Here is a 15,441-nt window from a genome sequence, read left to right as displayed (position 1 = left end):
ACAAAGTCTCATTTTGTCATCCAGGCTGGAGTATAGTCACATTCATGGCTCACTGCAGCCTTGAACTCCCGAGCTCAAGCGATCCTCCTGCCTCAGCCTCCCAAATAGCTCAGACTACAGGCGTGTGCCACCACACCTGGCTAATTTAATTAAAAATTTTTTTTTTGTAGAGATGGGGGCTCGCCATGTTGCCCAGGCTGGTCTCAAACTCCTGGGCTTAAGCAATCCTCCTGCCTCGGCCTCCCAAAGTGCTGGAATTACAGGAGTGAGCCACCATACCCCAGCCCCTCTTGATTCTTTATCAATGCCCTATCCTGTACCTCTCATGGCCTCTTGAGTAAGTACTGACCCAAGAAAAGAAGATGCAGCTGCTTCTCTCCAGAAGCTCCACTAGTGAGACTACTCCCTGGGGTGGTGTTGACAAGGTCTCATTAGAGAGCTGGGGAGTCACATGGGGAGTCTGTTGGGTACACCTCTTGGGCCGAGTCTCTTGCAAGGTGTTGGCTCTACGCAGGCAGAGTCCCCTCTGCCTGGTTTTCAGTGGCCTGGTGTTTAAGGGCCTAGGCTCTGGAATGACATGGGCTGGATCTGAATCCCCATGCTGAGGTGTGAGGTCTATCTAGACACATTGCTTAACATCTTTGAGCCCCAGTTCTCTTATTTACAGTGATACTTAGGTCAAGACGTTAATTTGATAGTCTTGGTGTCATGCCTGGCATGAAGTAGCTGCTCAATAAATAATCACTGTTAGTATGGCACTATGATAACTGCAGACCACACAGGCCTCGAACAGTGAACAGCAGCCCAATATTTACTATTGCTCTGGTAGTCTATACAGCCATAGAGTCCACGAATTCTAAAGAGGAGCTCTGGAAAGTGTGAAAGCCTCTGGACTCCAATGAAGCTATTTGCTGGGCTCCCCAGGCAACAAGAAGGCATAATAATTGTCAACATCATCATTCTCACCATTAGAAAGTGCCACCTCCCAGACTCTACAACTCGTATATCCAGCTGGGAGAGCTTCTATTTCTCTGCAGGCAATCAATTAATAGAAACCTCCTTTCTGTAATGAACATGAAAGCATTTGACAGTTTTAAAGGATTTTACCAATTAAACAAAAGTCATTCCTTTTCCTCCTTCCTGAACCCAATACCCCCTCCCAACATACACACCTTCTACTCTTGGTACATGGAAGAAGAAAGGGTAACTCGTCTACTCTAGACTCATCTTAAATTGACTACAGATGGTTTGGCTAATTCAGTTCAAATTAAATTCTTTTCTTGCCTATCCTGTCCTCTTCGCAAATGGGAATTGGCCCTTGCAGTTAAATTTCTTTCTAAAGTTCCTACTGTATGACTGGGGTAATTTCTCAACAATGGCTGGTGATGTTAGATCTGTGGTTGCTCAAAAAGATGGAGGGGCTGGCTGCAGCGGCTCACGCCTGTTATCCCAGCACTCTGGGAAGCCGAGGTGGGTGGATCATTTGATCACCGTTCTGGGATTACAGGCTATGAGCCACCACACCCAGCCTGAACAAGTCACTTTTGATGCTACCATTTCCACGTTTACAAAGTGAGAAGTAAATCAGTCAGAGTATATTAGTTGCAAACAACAGAAACAACTCTAGCTAGCCTGAGAGAAAAAAAAGGTAGAGGGTTAGTCTCCTGGAGAGATTTGGGGACCTCAAAGGAAAGATTATACAATGTGCCTCCAAAAAAAAAAAAGGGTCACCACAAGGGCAAATGCATGATTTAATGGAGTTGGGACTTTCAGCCCCATCCCCCAACCTCTGGGGAGGAGAGAGGGACTGAAGGTCAAGTTGATCACCAATGGCCAATGGTTTAATCAATCATGCCTACGTAATGAAGCCTCCATAAAAACCCAAGAGGACAGGCTTCAGAGAACTTCCTGATAGCCAGACATGCTGGGGTTCCTAGAAGGTGGCAGGCCCAGGGAGGACGCAGAAGCTCTGCACCCCTTCCCATACCTCACCCTATGCATCTCTTCATCTGCAGCCTTTGTAATAGCCTTTATAATAAACTGGTGTGTTTCCCTGAATTCTTTTTGGTTTTTTAATTTTTGAGACACAGCCTGGAATGCAGTGGTGTGATCATGAATCACTGCAGCCTCGACCTCCTGGGCTCAGGCGATCCTCCTGCCTCAGCCTCTTGAGTAGCTGGGACTAGAGGCTTGTGCCACCATGCCTGGCTAATTTTATTATTTATAGAGATGGGGTCTCACTCTGTTGACCAAGCTGGTCTTGAACTCCTGGGCTTAAACGATCCTCCCACCTCGGCTTCCCAAAGTGCTGGGATTACAGGTATGAGCTACTGCACCTGGCCTTGCTTCCCTGTGTTCTGTGAGCCTCTCCAACAAATTAATTGAGCCCAAAGAGGGTTGTGGAAACCCCAACTTAAAGCCAGTTGTCAAAAGTTCTAGAGGCTCCACTTTTGACTGGTGTCTGAAGTGAGGGCAGTCTTGGGGACTGAGCCCTCAGACTGTGGGATCTGATGCCATCTCCAAGTAGATAGTGTTGGAATTGAATTGGAGGACACCTAGCTGGTGTCCACTGCAGAACTGATTGTTTGCCTGCTGGTGGGGGGAAATCCCCTCTCATTTTGGGGTCACACAAGTCTGTTGTGTGTTGATGACTGTTGTGGTGGTGTGAAAGCAGAGGGAAACATGGTTTGATAATTTTTTCCTGAACAATGGGACTGTCAGTCAAGGTGGACCACCCTTTCTTGGCCCCACATCAGGTGAATCAGCCTCTCCTGGGAATTACTTTGAATGGTCCAGTGCAAGGACTGAAGAGGTTGGAGCTGACATTCCTGTGGCTTTGCTTGGAAGACATTGTCCACTTGGCTCCTCTAGCACCCCTCAGGGGCTTTTTTTTTTTTTTTTTTTTTGGAGGCACGTTGTATAATCTTTCCTTTGAGGTCCCCAAATCTCTCCAGGAGACTAACCCTCTACCTTTTTTTTCTCTTAGGCTAGCTAGAGTTCTTTCTGTTGTTTGCACCTAAAATACTCTGACTGATTTACTTCTCACTTTGTAAACGTGGAAATGGTAGCATCAAAAGTGACTTGTTCAGGCTGGGTGTGGTGGCTCATAGCCTGTAATCCCAGAACTTTGGGAGGCTGAGGTGGGCAGATAGTTTGAGGTCAGGATTTTGAGACCAGCCTGGCCAACATGGTGAAACCCTGTCTCTACTAAAAATACAAAAATTAGCTGGTGTGTTGGCGCATGCCTGTAATCCGAGCTACTCGGGAGGCTGAGGCAGGAGAATCACTCGAACCTGGGAGGCAGAGGCTGTGGTGAACCCATATTGCGCCACTACACTACAGCCTGGGTGACAGAGCAAGACTCCGTCTCAAAAAAAAAAAAAAAAAAAAGGCTTGTTCAAGGCCACACTATGAGAACTTTGGGCACAAGTTTAAGGCTATGCCCTTCAGGAAGAAATGATCCTGAATCAATCAGTGGCCACAAAGGTAGGGCAAATCTTCCTAGGTCAAGTTCACCCTATGTGTGTGAGACAGAAATAGAATGAATAATGGTGTTGGAGACGGCGTTCCCAGATTCTCACAACAATCAAACCATAACTCTGAGTCACAAATGTGAGTTTCAGTTCTGGTCATTAGACCAGCAGAGTTTTGAGAGGCCCAGGACCATGCTCTTAGCACTTTAGGCTTGAGGAGGAATTCTGAAAAGGAGAAGGAGGTGGGGCGTGGTGGCTCATACCTGTAATCCCAGCACTTTGGGAGGCTGAGGTGGGTGGTTCACTTGAAGCCAGGAGTTTGAGACCAGCCTGGCCATCATGGCGAAACCCTGTCTCTACTAAAAATACAAAAATTAGCTACTTGGGAGGCTGAGGTTGGGGGATAGCTTGAGCCTGGGAGTTGGAGGCTCCAGTGAGGCAAGATTGCACCACTGCACTCCCACCTGAGTGACAGAGTGAGACTCTTTCTCAAAACAAACAAACAAACAAACAAAAGCAAGAACTGGCTGGGCCCAGTGGCTCATGTCTGTAATCTCAGCACTTTGGGAGGTTGAGGCAGGAGGATTGCTTGAGGCCAGGAGTTTGAGACCAGCTTGAGCAACATAGCAAGACCCCATCTCTAAAGAAAAACCAAAACTGATAGTCTGAGGGAATAGACCACATATGCTAACAACGGTTCTAACCTCTAACAAGAGACAATGGCCATGGGTCACTGGCCCATAAGCTCTGTAAGGAGAGGATCCATATTGGACTTCTTCACCACTATGTCCACAGCACCTGGCACACACTAGGTGCTCAATACACATTTGCTGAATGAATGAATGAATGGGTTGGTCTTCCATGTGGTTGTCTGGACCCAGCAGCCAAGTGGCTTTGTTACTAATCGACTGAGTCTTTAGCTTTGCATCCTGGCCTCACCCCTGGGGGCCAAATGGTGCCTGCTTGGTGAACAGTGTCTGGAAAACACGAGGAGTGACTGCGGTATCTTCCCAATATGACATTTACTCAGCAGCAACTGTGGTACGAGGAGTGACTGCGGTATCTTCCCAATATGACATTTACTCAGCAGCAACTGTGGTACAAGGAACAAAAGGTTCTTGCCCTGTAGGACTGCAACCTAAATAACAGAAAACAAAACAAGCATCTGGCAGCTTTCCTGTGTGGGGGTGTGTGTGTTTGTTTCTTGTGTTAAGGAACAGAGAGGGAACAGGACACTACCTTGGATTTATAACAAGAACAGGAATGATTATTTCCTTTTTTTTTTTTTTTAACCAGAGTTTCACTCTGTGGCCAAGTCTGGAGTGCAGTGGTGTGATCATAGCTCACTGCAGCCTCCAACTCCAGGGCTCAAGTGATTCTCCTGACTTAGCTGCCTGAGTAGCTGGGACTACCGGTGCACGCCACCACACCCGGCTAATTTTTAAAATTTTTTGTACAGACCGGTGGGGTGGCGGGGAGTCTCTCACTATGTAGCCCAGGCTGGTCTTGAACTTCTGGCCTCAAGTGATCGTCCAGCCTCGGATTTCTTTCTTTTTTCTTGTTTTTTTTTTTTTCTTTTTTTTTAGACAGCGTTTCGCTCTTGTTGCCCAGACTGGAGTGCAACGGCGTGATCTCAGCTCACTGCAACCTCCGCCTCCCGGGTTCAAGCGATTCTCCTGCCTCAGCCTCCCAAGTAGCTGAGATTTACCGCATGCGCCACCACACCCAAATAATTTTATATTTTTTGTAGAGACGGGGTTTCTCCATATTGGTCAGGATGGTCTCGATCTCCAGACCTCAGGAGATCCGCCCGCCTCGGCCTCCCAAAGTGCTGGGATTACAGGCGTGAGCCACCGCGCCTGGCCTCTTTCTTTCTTTCCGTTTTTTTTTCCCCCTGGGGAGAGGGGAGCACCTAGGAGGAAATGTGTGAGACTGAAAGGCTGTTCCTTTCTTCCTGGCTGGTCTGAATTTCCTGGTTTTGGAGGCAGCCTCGGGTGTTCCCAGGTTTAAAGGCAGGGGATAGCCTCGTTCCTAACCCCCAGGTCGGCAGCAGCGGTGACTGGGAGTGCAGCTGTGAGGCTGGGACGCCCGGGTTTCCTGAGCCCCGGGAGAGCAGCGCGGGACTCCGTGGCGAAGGGACCGAGAACTTTCGGGACCTTTACAGAAACAGCCGCACACCTTCGAGCAGCGTATATATATTGTATTTCGATTTTAGCCCAAGCCAGGTCTCCCTGAAGTCCCATCTCCTGGAACCTCCGCCCGCCTGCAGCCCTGGGAAGCCGCCCTGTTAGGGATCACCCGCCCGAGAAGCGCCCCGCGTCCCCGAAGCCCTGCCCGCTCGCGGCCGGGAGTGGGGGCGCTCAGCAGTTGAGGCTGAGCACGCGGCAGGAGCAGGCGCTGCGGAAGAAGCGGCACTGGCAGGAGGCGCACGGGTCGCAGCAGGCGGGTGCCGGCGGCTTGCAGCTGTTGCGGGTGGCCACGCAGGGCGCAGATAGGGGGGTCCGGGGCCGCGCCACTTTCTTCATCGAAGCCTCCTTCTGCGTGGGAAACGCCGGGGCTTTATGAGCCGGCCACGCCCACCCCTCCGGTCCTCACCTCTGCCTGGGAGCTCCTCGGGCTAGGGAGATCCCGGACCAGAGGTTTCCCCGCTGGCTTGCCCACCGCCCACCGCCCGCTCCCCCAGTCAGATTCCCTCACCTCCATCCCCATCCAGACTTACCTGGCTCTTGCCTGGCCCTGGTCGTCTTCTCCCTAGTTTGTGTTTTTTTTGTTTGTTTGTTTTTTGTTTTTTTTTTAGACAGGGTTTCACTCTGTCAGCCAGGCTGGACTGCAGTGGCGCGATCTCGGCTCACTGCAATCTCGATCTCGGGCTCAGGCGATTCTGCCACTTCAGCCTCCCAAGTAGCTGGGACCACATGTGCGCACCACCACGCTTGGCTAAATTTATTTTTATTTTATTTTCTATTTTTTTATAGACGGGGTCTCACTTATTGTCCAGGTTGGTCTCAAACTCTTGAGCTAAAGTGATCTGCCTGCCTCGGCCTCCCAAAGTGCTGGGTTTACATTACAGGCGTGAGCCACCGCGCCCGGCCTAAGTGGTTTCTCTTTGAACTTAAAATGAAACATGAACTTTCTTTTGGCCTTTGAGATTTGGCCTTTGCTTGCCTCTCCGACCCCTGTTAACTTCGCTGCCCCGCTGTGCACGGAACGCAGCAGGTGAGTTCCTGCTGCAGGAACCCAGCAGGAGCTGTCTTGGACACTGCTGCCACAGCTTGCTGCTGCTTTTCCTGGGAAGGAAATAGCCACTGGTTTTTGTACCTTCGATACAGGTAGCCACTGGTCATCTGTGGCTACTGAGTACGTGAAATGTGTCTAGTGCAACCTAGAAACTGAATTTTCAAATTTAATTTTAATTAATTTAAATTTAAAATGTAAAACTGAAGCAATATAAAAATATTCTTCCTCTTAAACACAACTTTTTAGTTAGAACTACATTTTATGCTTGTCAAAACTGAGCATTGGAATGAGATGTGCTGTAAACTATGCACCAGATTTCAAAGATTTAGCACAACAAAAAGAATAAATTATTTCAATAACTTTTTAAATTAATCACATATTGAAATGTTAACATTCTGAATACACTAGGTTAAATAAAATATTACAATTAATTGCACCTTTTTTTAAAAAAATATGGTTATCAACTGGGTGTGGTGGCTCATGCCTGTAATCCCAGCACTTTGGGAGGCCTAGGCAGGCGGATCACCTGAGGTCGGGAGTTTGAGACCAGCCCGACCGACATGGAGAAACCCGTCTCTACTAAAAATACAAAAATTAGCCCAGCATGGTGGCACATCTGTAATCCCAGCTACTCCCGGGAGGCTGAGGCAGGAGAATTGTTTGAACCGGGGAGGTGGAGGTTGCTGTGAGTAGAGATTGCGCCATTGCACTCCAGCCTGGGCAACAAGAGCAAAACTCTGTCTCAAAAAAAAAAAAAAAAAAAAAAAAAAAAGTGGCCATAAGCAAATTTAAAACTATGTAGCTCACATCACAGTTCTTTTTTTTTTTTTTTTTTTTTGAGAGCCAGTTTCACTCTTGTCGCCCTCCCAAAGTGCTGAGATTACAGATGTGAGCCACCGCGCCTGGCCTCACATTGTATTTCTATTGGACGCTGCTGCTCTAGGTTACTGAGTTTTTCACTCTATTTAAATGCTACTTCCTTACAGAGGCCTTCCCAGACCACTCTTCCCTTCAGTCTCATTACCGTGCTGTAATTTCTTTGCACTCTTTAACATCTGAATTTATTTACCTATTTATTGATTTACTTGCTGTTCACCTGTTTTCTCCACAAGAATGTAAACTCCATGAGACCAAGGATAAGATATATCTTTCTTATTCACTGCTATGTTCCCAGTGCTTAGCATATAAATATATTTGTCAGTTATATATTTTTATCTGTCAATAATCTCATCTTGCTTGTTCACTTTACAGCCAACAAAATAGGCCTAGAAAAGAGCAGGGACTTTCAAGATCACACAGTGCCAGATCCTACCTCCTAATACCTAATCCAGTGCTCCTTGCTTTGGTTACAGTTGATATGATAAACTGAGGCACACTAAGACAGGAATAAGGTGTGCATTTCAGCAATGCCTCAGTCCAGTATTTCCCAAAGTGGGAACCTGTGTTAATGGTGGTATGATTTTAGGTGGTACGTGAATGTTAAATGATCCTGAATTATACAATAAAAAAGGATTCTTTTTTCAATCTTTTTCAACTTGAAAGGGTCAGTTTGGTGCTAACGTGTCCTTAGTGCCTTTCTAACACTTTCTAATCTGCCTTTTTTGTTTGTTTGTTTGTTTTTGAGATGGAGTCTTGCTGTGTCACCCAGGCTGGAGTGTAGTGGTGCCATCTCGGCTCACTGCAACCTTCATCTCCCGGGTTCCAGTGATTCTCCTGCCTCAGTCTCCCAGGTAGCTGGGATTACAGGCGTTCACCACCACGCCCAGCTAATTTTTGTATTTTTAGTAGAGACGGGGTTTCACCATGTTGGCCAGACTGGTCTCTAACTCTTAACCTCAGGTGATCTGCCTGCCTCAGCCTCCCGAAGTGCTGGGATTACAGTTATGAGCCACCGTGCCTGGCCTAATCTGCCTTTTATTTTTTGTTTTATTTTATATTATTTTTGAGACGGAGTCTCGCTCTGTCACCCAGGCTGGAGTGTAGTGGCACGGTCTCGGCTCACTGTACTCTGCCTCCCGGGTTCACGCCATTCTCCTGCCTCAGCCTCCCAAGTAGCTGGGACTACAGGCGCCCGCCACCGTGTCCGGCTAATTTTTGTATTTTTAGTAGAGACGGGGTTTCTCCGTGTTAGCCAGGATGGTCTTGATCTCCTGACCTTGTGGTCCACCCACCTCAGCCTCCCAAAGTGCTGGGATTATAGGCGTGAGCCACCGCGTCTGGCCATTATGCCTTTTAACACAGAGATTTAGGCCTCAAATTTAGAGCCTTTGGTAGGCAATACCATCCATTCACCCAGAATTCACTAACAATGTTTTAACTTCCCCCCCCTCCGCTTTTGTTTTTTTTGAGACAGTCTTGCTCTGTCGCCCAGGCTAGGGTGCAGTGGTGTGATCTTGGCTCACTGCAACCTCTGCCTCCCAGGTTCAAGTGATTCTCCTGCCTCAGCCTCCTGAGTAGCTGGGATTACAGGCGTGCAGCACCATACCCAGCTAATTTTTGTATTTTTAGTAGAGATGGGGTTTCACCATGTTGGTCAGACTGGTCTTAAATTCCTGACCTGAGGTGATCCACCCTCCTTGGCCTCCCAAAGTGCTGGGATTACAGGTGTGAGCCACTGTGCCCGGCCAACTTTACTTATTTTTATAGTTACCTTCTATTTATGGTAAGTGATACTAGTTTTCTATCATAATTATATACAGTTGACCCTTGAACAATGCAGGGGTTAGGGGCACAAACTCTTTACACACAGTCAAAAATCCTTTTTTTCTTTGAGACAGGGTCTTATTCTGTTGCCCAGGCTGGAGTGCAGTGGTATGATCACAAGTCACTGTAGCCTCGATATCCCAGGCTCAAGCGATTCTCCTACCTCAGCCTCCTGAGTATCTGGGACTACAGGAGCACACCACCATACCCAGTTAATTTTTAAAATTTTTTGTAGAGATGAGGTTTCATCATGTTGCTCAGGCTGGTCTTGAATTCCTGGACTCAAGTGATCTGCCAACCTCAACCTCCCAAAGTGCTGGGATTATAGGTGTGAGCCACCGTGCCTGGCCCTCATATTATTTTTGACTCCTCAAAAACTTAACTACTAATAGCCTACTGTTGGCCAGAAGGAAGCCTTACTGATAACATAAACTGTGGATTAACATCTTTTTATGTTATATGTATTATATACTGTACTCTTATAATCAAGTAAACTGGCTGGGCATGGTGGCTAATGCAGGTAATCCCAGCAGTTTAGGAGACAGAAGCAGCGGATTGCCCAAACTCGGAGTTTGAGACCAGCCCGGGCAACACCGCAAAACCTCATCTCTACTAAAAATACAAAAATCTGCCAGGCATGGTGGTGCACACCCGTAGTCCTAGCTGCTTGTGGGGCTGAGGCAGGAGGATCACTTGAGCCTGGGAGGTTGAGGCTGCAATGAGCCGAGATGGTGCCACTGCACTCCAGCCTGAGTGACAGAGCGACACCCCATCTCTAAAAAAAAAAAAAAAAAAAAAAAAAAAATCAAGTAAACTAGGGAAAATAAAATATTATTAAGAAAATTATTGGATAAGTAGAGATCGATTATAAGAAAGAAAATATAAGGAAGTGAAAATACATTTACAGTACTGTACTGTATTTATTGATACCGTAAGTTTACTTCATCTGTTTACAAGATGTATTGTCTGTCTGAAATAGCAACCAAAGCTGCAGACCTCAACCTATAGTATCAATCAAGTAATTCAAGCAACTTTTTCTTGTAATGTCATGACTCTTCTTTGCTTCTTGGGAACACTTCCAGAATCACTAGTAGCACCTAGTATGGGTCCCTTGGTACTACTCAAGGTTTACAATATTGCATTAAACACATTGAAAAATACACGAGAACCTTGAGGGACCACATTTTACTGCAGTATGTGATTTCCTGGTGAGACTCCTTGTGCAGAGATGATTAGCTCACAGATCGTTGTAAGCACGTACTCGCAACACCTGAGCACGCCGCAATGGCAACAGGAGGTATCTTCACAATTATGATGGTAGTACAGTATGTACTGCAGTTGTTTACACAGTTATGATTTAGTACTACATCTTTACATTTGGTTATTTTCTTTCTATTTTGAATGGTATGTACTGTCTGTGTGTACATATGTTTTGGGAAATTTTAATTTTTTATAATAGATTTATGTATATTGTATGGTAGCAAGTGATAAAATAGACTAGTATCTACATATATTTTATGCATTAATGACATACTTTTTTTTCATTTTTAAAATATTTCTAGGTAACAAGATTCACCTGTTTTTTCTAATTGTCAATCTTCAAAAATATTTTCCAATTTAAAAAGTCAGCTGGGCAAGGTGGCTCACCCCTGTAATCCCAGCACTTTGGTAGGCTGAGGCAGGTGGATCACCTGAGGTCAGGAGTTCGAGACCAGCCTGACAAACTTGGCGAAACCCCATCTCTAATAAAAATACAAAAACATTAGCTGGGCATGGTGGCATGTGCCTGTAATTCCAGCTACTCGGGAGGCTGAGGCATGAGAATCGCTTGAACTCGCCAGGTGAAGGTTGCAGTGAGCCAAGATCACGCCACCAAACTCTGGCCTGGGCAACGAGAGTGAAAACTCCATCTCAAAAAAAAAGAAAAAAAAAAAAAAAGACATAAAATAACCGATGTATAAGTGGACCCATGAGCTCAAACACATGTGTTCAAGAGTCAACTGCATTTTTTAAGTTTTAATTTTTTGTTGTTGTTGTTTTGAGACAGAGTTTCACTCTTGTCACCAGGCTGGAGTGCAATGGCTCAAGCTCACTGCAACCTCCACCTCCCGGGTACAAGCAATTCTCCTGCCTCAGCCTCCCAAGTAGCTGGGATTACAGGCGCCCACCACCACGCCTGGCTAATTTTTGTATTTTTAGTAGAGACAGGGTTTCACCATGTTGGCCAGGCTAGTCTCGAACTCCTGACCTCAGGTGATTCACCCACCTTGGCCTCCCAAAGTGCTAGGATTACAGGCGTGAGCCACCGCATCCGGCCTAAGTTTTAATTTTAAACAAATAATGTTAAATAAATAGGTGGAACTCAGATATGGCAAAGTTATAAATGTGGTTCTGAAATGACTGAGATTTGGGAAACACCACATTCATCCAAAAGTATGAGTGATGGTGAAATTTCAGGCAGGGGCTAACTAGTAGAGGAAGTTGCTTTTCGTAACCTATTTTGCTCAGTGGACTTCAGCTCCCTGGGCTTCTGTGGGTGTCTGGCTCAGAGCTCAAGCCAGGAAGTCTTTAGTTGCTTTCAGTTTCTTTTGTTAATATAGGCCTGAAAAATCTTTCATTTAGTTCCTAGCCAGAGCCTGGGGGTCCTCCTTCTTTAAGTCCAGTCTCACCCCAACAATGAGAACTCCCAGAACTTCCCTGCCCTTACCTTAGAAGATCTTTTCTTTTCTGCTTCTTTTCTGCCGATCTGTTTGGATTTCTTGTTCAGCGCTTCAAAGAGAGACAAAAGGAGCAAAGTCAGATGTTTCTGGGGACGTTGAGCTGCAGTGAAGTGAGAGGGGCAGAGGGGGCTTGGGAAGTCACAATGTCAGGGAGAGGAGAAGAAGCGTGCTGGATGAGTCACACTGTAGGACTCAAGCCAGTAGGTTCTTGTTAGCCCGGCTGCTGATCTGGAGCCAGGCACTGATAGCAATGTGTCCTCTGAGGGAAGGCAAATGGGAAATCCAAGCAGGCACTGGGATCTGCCTGTGACGCTCTTGTGGGGCCTGGTCCCTCGACCTAGGTGAGCTTGGGCCACTCAGAGCCACCCCAGGTGCCCCTTCCTTCATCTCCATTGTGGCAGGCACAGGAACATTGTGATACCCAGAAAATGGACTCCTGTCTTTGTACACAGATGCACCTGTGTTTCCTATTTTCCATTCCTGAGAGCTCTGGAGCCAGGAGGACCTGATTTGAATCCTGACTCTGCCAATATAATGACTATGTGGCTGTGGGTAACTTACTTATCCTCCATGAGACTCAGTTTTTTCATCTGCAAAAAAGGTTCCATAATACCTGCCTTGCAGTATTGTCTTGAGGATAAATGAAGTCTGTTTATAAAGTGAAAAGTCTGTTACACTGAAGATCAATAAATGTTGATGTTCCTCCACTTCCCTGTCTGATATGTGTAGAATATCCTCTTTTCTTTCTTTCTTCTTCTTCTTTTTTTTTCTTTTGAGACAGAGTCTCACTCTGTTGCCCAGGCTGGAATACAGTGGTGCGATCTCGGCTCACTGTGACTTCTGCCTCCTGGGTTCAAGTGATTTTCCTGTCTCAGCCTCCCAAGTAGCTGGGATTACAGGCATGTACCACCACACCTGGCTAATTTTTGTATTTTTAGTAGAGATGGGGTTTTGCCATGTTGGCCAGGCTGGTCTCAAACTCTTGACCTCAGGTGATCTGCCCACCTTGGCCTCCCAAAGTGCTGGGATTCGAGGTGTGAGCCACTGCGCCTGGCCGATTATTTATTTATTAAAAAATTTCTTTTTTGAGTCAGGGTCTGTCTGTCACCCAGGCTGGAGTGCAATGGTGTGATCATAGCTCACTGCAGCATCGACCTCCTGGGCTCAAGCAATCCTCCTGCCTCAGCCTCCCAAATAGCTGGAACCATAGGCATGCACCACCATTCCCGGCTAGTTTTTGTTTGTTTGTTTTTGAGACAGGATCTCACTCTGTCACCCAGGCTGGAGTGCAGTGGCACAATCATGGCTCATTGTAGGCTCAAACTCCTGGGCTCAAGTGATCCTCCTGCCTCAGCCTCCCAAGTAGCTAGGACTACAGGCGCATGCTACCATGCCTGGTTAATTTTTGTATTTTTAATAGGGACGGGGTTTCACCCTGTTGACCAGGCTGGTCTTGAACACCTGAGCTCAAGAGATCTGCCCGCCTCAGCCTACGAAAGTGCTGGGATTACAGGTGCATGCCACGTGCCTTGCTAGTTTTTAAATTTTTCTGTTGAGACGGGGTCTCCCTATGTCGCTCAGTCTGGTCTTGAACTCCTAGGCTCAAACAATCCTCATGCCTCCAGCTTCCCAAAGTGCTGGGATTACAGGTGTGAGTCACCTCACCCAGCCTCAAATATCCTCGTTTCCTAGCAAAAGCCGAGGTAGTAAGGGATATTAGTTTTGAGCTTAGGTTCTGGAGTTAAGTACCTGATTTTGAATTCTGGCTTTGCCAGTTAAAAACTGTGTGATCCGTGCTAGTTACTTAATTCTCCTAAGCCTCAAGTTCCTCAACTGTGAAATATGAATAAAGACCATACTCACCTCACAGTGCCTACCACACGGTATGTCTATGATTATTATCAGGTGAAGTCAAACCAGATCTCCAATGCCAGGCTCCAGTGACCCTCATATTTTCCCCTGAGCCTTCATTCCCAACCCTGACATGACAGGACTGGTCCATCCCAGACTTGCATATGTTCTGGAGCATTTCCTGAAGTTTGTTACTGTTGATAGGAGTTCTGTGATTCATTAAGTTTCAGAAATGCTAAATTAAACAAAGTTCACCAAGTGTCTTAACTTCAGGCCTTTCAGAGCCTCTACCATATGCTAAGCTGCATATTAGACTGGTGGCATGCAGAGCTTTCCCAAACCAAATGAGTCAAGGGCCACCTTATTCTCCCAGGATTATTTCCTGGAACGAGCAAGAAGGAGCCGTGATCATGGCGGTGGATCCTGGTAGCACCCTGGGAAGCATGCTTGATCTCCTGCAGCCCCTCTCCTGGGCCAGAGCCCAGAGGCTAGGTGACTTACCCACAATAGAGACAGAAGGGAAATCCAGTAGGTTCACAGAGGAGTTGCTTCTCAGGCTCCTGTCATCTCGGAGCTTCTCCTCAGGTGGCAGGTGGCTGTTGGCAGTGAAGAAGCAGAGGAAGACCAGCAGGGTGGCCAGGAGTAGGCGGGTGACATCCATCCCAGGAGGCCTGAGTGGGACAGAGAAGGTGGTCAGGTGGGTGGGTCAGGGGTATGGTAAGAGGCCTTCCTGCTTTCTTTGTGCTTCTTTGGGCTGGTGTTTTGACCCTGTTAGGCAAGTGTCCTGGTGGAGCTGGAGGATTAGCAAGGCTTAGGATGGGGAAGGGGAATTGATGAGGGAAGAAGAGAGAAGAGAGATGGGAAGAGGAAGAGAGAAAGACAAGGAACAGAAGGAGATTGGAGCAAAGAGAAAAAGCAATGCATTGCACTGGTCTCTGCTGTCCAGAGGGTGGTGTGTTGGCTGCTTCTGTGTGTTTTTTTAATGTCTGTGGCCCCAGGAGACCCCAGGCCTGGGCAGAGTTGTTGAAAGGCCCCCAGTAGGGCCTCACAGTAGCAGAGATTTTATTAAGATGCACAGAATAAGGCTAATAAATTAAGTCTCAGTGAGAAAGATGAAGAGGTAAGTGGCTCCTTCAGACAAGCATATATGTTGGCTCATATCCTAGATTCCCAAACCCAGAGAGAACGAATGCAGGTATAGTTTGTGTCAGGAGGATGGACCTGTTGACATAGGCCCCCTGGATTTATGTATTTATTTATTTGCTAGCTGGATTTTTTTTTTTTTTTAGATGGAGTCTCTCTCTTGTTGCCCAGGCTGGAGTGCAGTGGCACAATCTCGGCTCACTGCAACCTCCACCTCCCAGGTACAAGTGATTCTCCTGCCTCAGTCTCCTGCCTCAGTAGCTAGGGCTACAGGTGCCCATCACTATGCCAGGCTAATTTTTGTATTTTTTGTA

General features: G+C 46.8%; 2 protein-coding genes across 10 annotated transcripts in view; one reads left to right on the top strand and one right to left on the bottom strand.

Annotated features, from left to right (window-relative positions):
* The window catches only part of AHCY (adenosylhomocysteinase), a 50,094-nt gene that overhangs the window by 28,359 nt on the left and 6,294 nt on the right, over positions 1–15,441 (top strand). The window contains exon 11 of one of the 7 annotated variants that reach the window (XR_010154001.1): positions 15,274–15,348. The exons of the other annotated variants lie outside the window; for them this stretch is intronic. The gene's annotated coding sequence lies outside the window, so the exon portion shown is untranslated. The remainder of the gene's footprint in view (positions 1–15,273; positions 15,349–15,441) is intronic. 7 annotated transcript variants of the gene reach the window in all.
* ASIP (agouti signaling protein) overlaps positions 3,484–15,441 on the bottom strand; it is a 69,652-nt gene continuing 57,694 nt past the window's right edge. For 2 of the 3 annotated variants that reach the window (XM_054674289.2, XM_063802496.1), the window contains exons 2-4: positions 14,486–14,655; positions 12,121–12,182; positions 3,484–6,010 (exon numbers count right to left, since the gene is read on the bottom strand). In XM_054674289.2, coding sequence (XP_054530264.1) covers positions 5,834–6,010; positions 12,121–12,182; positions 14,486–14,645 — 399 coding nt within the window. In that variant the 5' untranslated portion in view covers positions 14,646–14,655 and the 3' untranslated portion in view covers positions 3,484–5,833. Of the gene's footprint in view, positions 6,011–12,120; positions 12,183–14,485; positions 14,656–15,441 lie in introns of those variants that run through there. The other variant, NM_001135627.1, reaches the window with a different exon arrangement.

The sequence above is a fragment of the Pan troglodytes genome, chromosome 21, assembly GCF_028858775.2.
Source record: "Pan troglodytes isolate AG18354 chromosome 21, NHGRI_mPanTro3-v2.0_pri, whole genome shotgun sequence".
Taxonomy (NCBI): domain Eukaryota; kingdom Metazoa; phylum Chordata; class Mammalia; order Primates; family Hominidae; genus Pan; species Pan troglodytes.
The sequence above is the reverse complement of the archived record's forward strand: the minus strand, read 5'-3'. Positions and strand labels throughout refer to the sequence as shown.